General features: G+C 35.7%; 1 protein-coding gene across 1 annotated transcript in view; it reads left to right on the forward strand.

The window, feature by feature from the left end:
- Positions 1-531: 531 nt before the first annotated feature.
- LOC106867576 (solute carrier family 22 member 6) overlaps positions 532-10,368 on the forward strand; it is a 28,343-nt gene continuing 18,506 nt past the window's right edge. The window contains exons 1-3 of the mRNA XM_089360421.1: positions 532-1,049; positions 6,622-6,906; positions 8,893-9,098. Coding sequence (XP_089216547.1) covers positions 6,780-6,906; positions 8,893-9,098 — 333 coding nt within the window. The 5' untranslated portion in view covers positions 532-1,049; positions 6,622-6,779. The remainder of the gene's footprint in view (positions 1,050-6,621; positions 6,907-8,892; positions 9,099-10,368) is intronic.

Below are 10,368 nucleotides of genomic sequence, written 5' to 3' on the forward strand. Positions count from 1 at the left end.
TGTATTGAAACGTAGACATCCTTGTTACTTATTTACATTCTGTTCACCTAACTTGGAGCTGTGTGGACTACACTGAACTGGCTTTTGTCTCAATTTAAGCACCTAATTCAACTGAATCTTAATGTTATATATATATATATATATATAATTCACAGAAGAAATCCAGATATTCTCTGTATAGCAACTAACCACCTCAGCAAATACCACCCACCTTATTAGATTAATCTTTGTCATTGTTCATTTTGTAAATTACTGTAACCCCCTACATCCCACCTCCCTTATAGCCTCCCCGCCCTCACAAGTGTCCGTCTTTCATTTCTCCTTCTCAACCAAAAGCACTCAATACTACCCCCCCTCATTTGTATTCTCACCTGTCAACCCATTCACCCTCTTACTTCGCTCTTTTCAATTTCAAACACCTCTACGTATCGTAGTACTCCTTCTCCAATACCAGCCCGCATTCATTATCCGACTAACCACTGCTATGTTGACCACCAACTCACCCCCCTCTATCTTCTCTCATACCTTTCTAGACACCTTACTAATCTCCCACAGCTACCGAACTAGACACTTTACTTACCATTCCTTTTCTCAGTCTCAACCAATAACTCTATAGCTTTCGTCCATAAACTTTAACAAACCCGAGACAACAAACTACCACTCAAGTACTATCTACCCCACCTTCCTACTCTCCACCTCTACTACCATTCCTTTACTGTCCTCATTATTAACCCCTCACTCTTCTTGAACTATCTTTTTCTCCTCTCACCATTCCCTGTCTGAATACCCCCCTCTAATAAACCCTAGCACTTCACGTTTAATGATTCCATCTTTGATCTTTTCTTCATTAAGATCTGAAATGTAAGATCTTTTCAATTCTGACGACGAAGGCACGTTTCATCAAATGTTAAATGCACCCATACGGTCGCGTATTGTGATATACTAAATCTACCAACAACATTATGGATCGCCGAGCCTCCAGAAACAGTTTATGGACTTATAACACCTTTCTTCCACCCCTTTAATTTTCTCTGTCGTTTGTACTCTGTGTAAGTTACACCTATTAATATAGATATCTGCATATTTATACTTAAATATTCATCAGCTGAAAGTCTCCACCTTTTGCTTTCTCTCGTTTATAATGTATACATTCTGTATATACATATTTCGTCTTGGTGTATTTAATATATTTAATATAATTGTTCAGCCACATAATTACTACATACATACTTGTGTGTGTGTGTGTGTGTGTGTGTGTGTGTGTATATCTATCTATCCATCTGTAGCTATCTATCTATCTATTTATCTATCTATCTGTCTGTTTCTCTTTCTCTCTTTATATATATAGTATATATATATATATATATATATATATATATATATACATATATGCAGATACATATATATATAATATATATACGTTATATTATATATATATATATATATATATATATATATACGTTATATTATATATATATATATATATATATACGTTATATTATATATATATATATATATATATATATATATATATATATATATATATATAAATATATATATATATATATATATATATATATATATATATATATATATATATATATATATAAATACTCGTATATATTGTAGAGTATATGTCACGTGTATGCTTAGCCATATATAATGTATATGTATAAATATATGTGTATCTGCGTGTATATATTTTCGTATGCGTATGTATGCGTATGCATGTATATTCATATGTGTGTGTGTGTATAAACCTATATATTGTGATATAGAATATGTCATGTGTATGTCTATGCATATATGTATGTGTATGTGTGTGTGTGTGTTTGTGTGTGTGTGTGAGAGAGAGAGAGAGAGAAAGAGAGTGAATGTCTGTGTATAGTATACTGTTCCATGATGGTAACATCAACAAAATGTATTCCATCTGAAGATATATATATATTACATATATATAATAATAATAATAATAATAATAATAATAATAATAATAATAATAATAATAATAATAATAATAATAATAATAATAATAATAATAAAATAATAACAATAATAATAATGATGATGATGATAATAATAATATTAAGGATAACAATCCAAATTTACAGGTAAAAACTCAATTAAATTCAATTTATCAAAAATTAAAATTAAACTAAGTTTCACAGTATAAAATACATAAATATATAATTTTAGAGAAACGAACAAAAGTGCATGAATTCATCCATGAAAATCCACAGTCACATATAGAAAATTTAATAAGTAAATACACTAAAAAGAACTATAATAAAATACAAAGTAATAATCATTAAAATAATAATCATTAAAATAATTTTAATGATTATTACTTTGTATTTTATTATAGTTCTTTTTAGTGTATTTACTTATTAAATTTTTCTATATGTGACTGTGGATTTTCATGGACGAGTTCATGAACTTTGGTCCTTTTCTCTATTTTGTATGTATGTATATGTGTAAGTATAGATATGTATATATATACGTGTATACTCTTTTACTCTTTTACTTGTTTCAGTCATTTGACTGTGGCCATGCTGGAGCACCGCCTTTTTAGTCGAGCAAATCGAGCCCAGGACTTATTCTTTGTAAGCCTAGTACTTATTCTATCGGTCTCTTTTGCTGAACCGCTAAGTTACGGGGACGTAAGCACACCAACATCGGTTGTCAAGCGATGCTGGGGGAACAAACACAGACACAAACATACACACACACACACACACACACACACACACACATATATATATATATATATATATATATATATATATATATATATATATATATATACATATATATATATATATATACAAATATACGATGGGCTTCTTTCAGTTTCCGTCTACCAAATCCACTCACAAGGCTTTGGTCGGCCCGAGGCTATAGTAGAAGACACTTGCCCAAGGTGCCACGCAGTGGGACTGAACCCGGAACCATGTGGTTCGTAAGTAAGCCACTTACCACACAGCCACTCCTACGCCTATGTATATATATATATATATATATATATATATATATATATATATATATATATATATATATATATATATATATATATATATATATATATATATATATATATATATATATATATATATATATATATATATATATATATATATATATATATATATATATATATATATATATATATATATATATATATATATTTATATATATATATATATATATATATATATATATAATAGGTGACAATTTTTCGGTTGCCAGTCACATATTATATTACAGATAAATACTTCTATTTACATAATATCGAGGTCTCTTTCATTCTTTCGTTGTCTTACCATTACTATTAATATATATATATATATATATATATATATATATATATATATATATATATATATATATATATATATATATATATATATACCTACATATATATACACACACACACATTAGAGATGTTATCTTTAGATAAATAACCCTTTCCTGTCAAGTGTGTGTTTACATTAAGTATGCTAGATAGACGGATTCTTAAATTTAATGTTTTTGTTTCATATAACGGATAATAGGGCGGCGAACTGGCAGAAACGTTAGCACGCCGGGCGAAATGCTTAGCGGTATTTCGTCTGCTGCTACGTTCTGAGTTCAAATTCCGCCGAGGTCGACTTTGCCTTTCATCCTTTCGGAGTCGATAAATTAAGTACCAGTTACGCACTGGGGTCGATGTAATCGACTTAACCCCTTTGTCTGTCCTTGCTTGTCCCCTCTATGTTTAGCCCCTTGTGGGCAACAAAGAAATAAGATACAATACGTACATACATACATGCATAAATGTACACGCACACATACGCGCACACACGCATACACACACACAAATATACATTGTTTACATCCGCTGCCGTTATTTGTAAAGTGAACGCTGTGCAGATATGGGAAACGCCTAGTGTTGCATTTAATTTATTCATTTGCTGTCATACACCCAATCCTGATAATTGAGAAGAAAAGGAAGCTAAGAAGTACACATTAAAACTTGCTGATAAATTAATATATATATCTATATATGTATATATATATATGAAGAAGAAAGAACAAGAGAAGGTTGGAGGAAATTGCTGGCACTGTGGGAAGCCAGGGCACAAGAAGCACAAGGGCACAAGGACGGCAGTAGAAAGTTCCCATTTAGAGTGTGGTGAAAAAGGGTATCTGAGTTTTGACTGTGTTACAAGAATGAAGAGTAAGAAGAAGGTAAGAGAAGATAAAGGAGAGTCAGGAAACTTGAAGGGGCTGGTGTTAAGGGGCAACATCCAGCCGAGAATTTCAAAGAAGCCCCACCCCTGAGAAGATGACAAGTGGTTGGGAGGTTTGATGGTCCGAAGTGTCCGCTTGTGATTTCGGCCTCAGAGAAGACTTTCGTGAGACCCGGGGTGTGACAGCATCGAGACCTACCAGAGTCATCACAGCAGCTGTGTGGTGTTACCGGGTGCTGTACTGAACTGAGGGAACCGGTTGATGTCCTGACTAAGGTTGCAGGGTGGGACTCACATAGGAAAAGAAGACCTGTTCCTCTAGAAGAGCATTTTTTGGAAACCAACTGCAGGATACCGATGAAACTTCAAATTGTCGGTCGCTAACTGTTCCTTGGAGGTACCATCAAAGGAAAGAAAGAAAGAAAGAACAAAGGAAATTTCGAAAGAAGTAAGTTTTTTATGGCAAAAGAAATTAAAGAAAATTATCTATAGGAAGTAAGCCATAGGAAGTAAGCCAAAGGTTCCCGTAGTCACCATTCAAGCAAAATTAATCTCAGATAAAATAATCTACAAGAGGTTTCCGTAGGGTTTAATATAATTTCGGTTGAAACGTTGTTTGTCAAATATCTGCGTTTATGTGTGTCAAAGAGAAAGGGAGAGGGCGAGGATATGGGAGTGAAAGTGTAATGTGAAACGCAAAGAGAGAAAGGGAGATAAAGAACGGAATGTGAAGGAGGGAGAGAAAGAGAGAGAAAGAGAGAGGAAGAGAGTTTGATAAAATCGTAAATATTTATGTGTGAGAGTCTACTACTTTTCAAGTGTTTGTGTAATGTCATAAAGGTTTGTATTCAGCAAATATATTCGAGTGGATCTACGATCCCTATACCAATACAAGTTCTGTTTCCTGCAATAAACTGAAGTGTGTGTATGTGTGTGTATACACACACACACACACACACACACACACACACACACACATGCACACTCACATATATAAATCCCTGAAAATTTAATTATTTCTCCACATTTTCGTTCTCTCAATTTTTTTCTTCTCATTCCTTTCCGCGATTATTTGGTAAGCGGTGCCAATTTTAGACGTTTGTAAATAATGATAATAATATTTTGTAAGCTTGCTATTATTATTATTATTATTATTATTATTATTATTATTATTATTATTATTATTATTATTATTATTATTGAGTGAGAGAGCAGCGCATGCCATCAAAGTAGGGTACAAATATATGAAGCCCAGCATACCCATCATGACTACCCGTCTGATAAGGGTACACCAGGCACATGCATCAAAACCATATGAGCACAACATGGTGATCCCATATCAAGATAAACAGCACGTGACCTTGCAGGTGGGGCCCAGTCAGAATTTTCTGCAAGTTGAGTAGTCCATCCCAGTCAAAAGGTCCCTGAATAAGGGTTGTTTCAGGATGTTGAAGATATATAAGTGTGTGCGTGTGTCCCTACCATCGATTGACAACTGATGTTGATGTGTTTACGTCCCCGTAACTTAGCGGTTCGGCAAAAGAGACCAATAGAATTAGTTCTAGGCTTACAAAGAATAAGTCCTGGGCTCGATTTGTTTGATTAAAGGCAGTGCTCCAGCAAGGCCGCAGTCAAATGACTGAAACAAATAAAACAATAAAAATGGGTATACACACACGCTCAGACACACACTCACACACTCACACACACACACACACACACACAGGCACATGCCTTTTGTTTTGTATGGCATTTGATACACCTGTATTTGTCTATGTATATACCACTGGCCACTTTGAGCTATTTCTCTTAACTCATGTTTGTTATATATGTGTGTGGTGAGTATGTGTGTGTGAGCGTGCGAACGTGTGTGTGTATGTGTATTCGTATATAGAGAAACCTACACATTATGTCTATGTACACGCACACACACGCACAAACACACACACACACATACACACGCACATTACTCTTTTCTTCAGTTACCGTCTTGTCCAATTTTAGCTTAATCACTGAGTGGCTGCGTGTATGGGTGAATGTGTTTGTAGTTGTATGTTTGTATCTTTTGGCATGTGTTTCTGTTTGCGTATATGTGTGTGTTTGCGTGTGGGATTGTGCTATGGACCGTAGAAACGATCTTTCTGTATGACAGTTGTTGTAATGCGACCAACCTTCTACCTTGCCATATCAGTTTCTGACATAACTTTAGCCACCCCCATCAAGCGTAGCCGATTGGTACATTACAACTACATTACAATGATAACAATATAACTTATAGAGAGAGGAATCATAAACTATCAGAACCAGAATGGTGGAGTGTAGCTGTGATACACGTCGAAAAATACAAACGCATTGAAGCTAACACAAAGTTCAACGACGATTATATTTGCAGCAGTATCGACTTCATCCACGGCATTGTCATCACCAGATCAGTATCATCGTCATCACCGTCGTCATCACCGTCGTCCTGGTCGTCTTTGTCATCTTCGTCGACATTATCAACATTTCCAAAGAAGTAATAATTAGTGTTACGGTTAAACAGCGGACAAAATGATCGACGTCGATTCTCTACTGGTCAGTTTGAAACCAAAAGGTTTCTTCCAGGTCACCCAATACCTGCTCAGTGACATTTCCGTGATTCCTTGCGCTTTTGCTTTGCTGAAGATTGTATTTATCGGTAGGTGTTAAAAAATATTTATCTTTTCTTTTGTAGATTTTAGATATCCCCCACCGTTTTGGTGGAAGGGCCATGATCTTGTATCCACTGAAAGAGGTTTTTTTCCTTTTTACCTTCTAGTCAGGAGTGACTAATTAATGCCTTCTACAGGGGTCATTTGTCTTGCCTTTTATCCATGTCCCTTTTTCGAAGCCAATTTTTTTGAAGGTGAAAAGCTGACAGAATCGTTAACAAGCCGGACAGAATACTTTGCAGCATTTCTTCCGATTCTTCATATTCTGAGGTGGAAATTCCTCCGAGGTTGACTTTACCTCTCATTCTTTTGGGGGTCGATAAAATAAAGTACCACTCCAGGCCTAGGCTTTTTATCGATTATTTCTTCGATACGGCTTCTGAAATGACTAAATACGTTGAACAAAGAATCTTCATTCATGTTTACCATAAAATCCCCCAAGACAAATATCTGCAAGCCCTTGGTATTGTGAGCATGCTTGTTGGTCTTTCTCTCAACGGTGCTCCAGACACAGTAGCTCAGAAGATTTAAATCAGAATAACTAGGAGATTAAATGTTAGAGGTAACAGGATTGTTAAGATGTATTGTTGTTGGCCGGTGTGTCCAGTATACTCTTACTAGCCTATACAGCATGTTCTCAGGCTGGATTTTCAACAGGGCAACTTTGCTTTCTGCGGACCCATTCTATGTTGTTCTATGTACAGGCGGAATATTTACTGACACCACTTGTAAAAATCTTTAAGCACTGTGTTTCTTGGACTTTGTGCTTGAACATCATTCTTTCATTATTAGGCCGATTTATCCTTATATTAACCGCAGTCGTTCTCCATGTCTTCTCATTTTATTGAACCATTGACATTCCGTGATTTCTGAAACCTTTTCAGCCAGTAACTATGAAAAAGGTCTGGTGGCCCTACTGTTTTCCACTTTTCTAGAGGTTTTAGTTGATTTCGAACGTTGGCTTTCGTGATGGTAACCTTACCACCAATAACTCCATCATCATCAACATCACCACAACTACCCATCAACTTCACCTCCACCACTAAACGGTAAATAAAGATTATTTGTCAGTCGAATGCTAGAAATGTATTTTTTAAAAATTGACCGTTCGATGGGTCAATCGCTCTTTTTTCTAGTTCTGAGCCTATCAAATTTTTTTTATCCTTTTCCCTAAGATCGAAAGACGCTCTACCTCTTCCATAAGCGTCACTTCCTACAAATTTTCTTAATTTTGACGTTAAATCAAAATTCATTTTAAGTATAGATATATACAATTGTTTCGTTTTGTATTTTCCATGTCCCCTTACGGCTTGTCTTTACCTTTGGTCTACGGAGGTTCTTTTTCCTTCTGTTACTGCTCTTCCTTCATACATCGAATATGATCTGAAAGAGGATAAAGTGAAATGCAGAACTACCATATCGTAGTTTAGTTCAGGTAAATTTATGGTTTCATGCATTATTCCATTATAGTGTCACGGTAATATATTTACAGGCGCAGAAGCATACATTTCTGCCCCACAAAACCACTTTAAAAATATCTTTCAATAAGAGTACGACAAAATTTATTTTATCCACAAAATATATTTATAAAATAGGGTGCGTCTTATGCGAGAGTGCTGGTAAATATGGAGTATGTGTGTGTGTGAGAGAGAGAGAGAGAGAGAGTGCATGTGCGTGTGCGTGTGTGTGTGTGTGTGTGTGTGTGTGTGCTTGCGTTCGTGTATGTATGTATGAGTGTGTGTATGTATGTATGCTTTTGTACACTAAGGTAAATCCGTGTATCGATTTGTGTTCCTTTACACCAAGAAGGTAAACCTTAGCCATTACAGTATAAGACTAAATAAATTCTTGAGATCGATATGATCAACTGAAACCGTCAAAAGTGGTGCTCCAGCATGTCCGTGATTCAATCACTGAATTCAGTAAAAAATAAATGCGTAAAATACTATTAAAATGCTTTGTTATTGTTTCAGGTTCAATTCCCACTTCCAGATGTGCTAATTTGAACATATCTCAGTTATACGACTATGGCTACGAGAGCAATGACACTCACGACGTAGTGTACGGAAAATGTCAGATAGAAATATTCAGTCGGAGCAGTAACAGTTCGAACCACACGTTAGCATGTATAAACGGATATACTTACGAAGAAGGAAAACATCAATCTTTTGTATCGGAGGTAAGCAATTTAAACATCATTACTTAGAACGTTTTTTTTTTTAACTCTTTGAATGCGGAAATCCTCTCAAAATCTTAATAGCCCTTAACTGCGGAAAACGGGATTACCCACGGCTTTGAAAAATTCCTCTCCGCATGCTGCGAGAAGTAGAGACACTCTTGGTGACGCTTTTTATAAAGGTCAATTTCTCAGATTTTCCTTAAATTTTTTTCACGTAATTCTTCAATTATCTCTTTCCAGAGCAAGAATATGAAAACCACATGTACAGGAGATACTGATAGTGTTGGAGACCTAGAAAATATAATTTCTATTATTATTTGTGTGTGTGTGTGGATGAACAATATCATTAAGATATGACCAAGAAATTTGATAACAGTGAAAGGTTAACGGCTCAATGAAAGAAGCAAGAACAGCGTCCTTAACTCTATTCAGGGGTCACTGAGAGTGGTAGGATGAAATTATCCTCAGAATGGTTATCTGGTTCACATGCTTGCAACGGAGGGGCCCCGCTAAAACGACGCAAATTTCTCCTTCTTTAACAATTAAGAGATAAGTCTTCAAGAAATGACCTTTACCTTAGTCTGCTGTTATCTTATATTATCCCCAACGCCCTTATTTCTTAAGGTTGGCGAGACATTTGTTTCAGCGCTCTACGATTTGAGTTCAAATCCCGTTGCGGCCAACTTTGTAATTTCCATCCTTTTGGGGTCGATAAGCAAGTACTAACCCTAGAACTGGTTTGAGCGTCGGACGGGTTACGCTGTGGGATTCGTTTCAGACCTTTCCGTTCTGATAGCGACGCCTGCGACCACGCTGGAGCTTAAACTACACCAGGTCTAAGACTACGGTCTTTCCCTTGGATAAACAGCGGTGTCATGAAGAGCAGGGGACTTGCATCTATGAGCTACTACCGAGGCTTCTAAATAAAAATCCCGCTCTGGCCAGTGCATACGTGTGAAGGTGCATCATCACTTATGATCGACGGGTGCCCCAAATGGGTTTAACGTTGAAGTGACAGATTAAACATGTTGAATTAAAATAGTCTAAATGATTGGTTTCTCCTTTGTAAGTTCGAATCCCGAAGAGGGCGATAAAAATAAGTGCAAGTTTATAGCCATGATAAATTCAATAGACTATGCAAGAGATTACGAAACGATGTGCCGCAACACATTAATATGTCGGCGATAATCACTTGATGTGCCACAAAATTAAGTAAAATCTGATGACTGTCATACCATACGAGTAAGGCCACGTGATACGATAGTCACTT

The sequence above is a fragment of the Octopus bimaculoides genome, chromosome 11 (assembly GCF_046866305.1).
Source record: "Octopus bimaculoides isolate indiv1 chromosome 11, ASM4686630v1, whole genome shotgun sequence".
Lineage (NCBI taxonomy): Eukaryota > Metazoa > Mollusca > Cephalopoda > Octopoda > Octopodidae > Octopus > Octopus bimaculoides.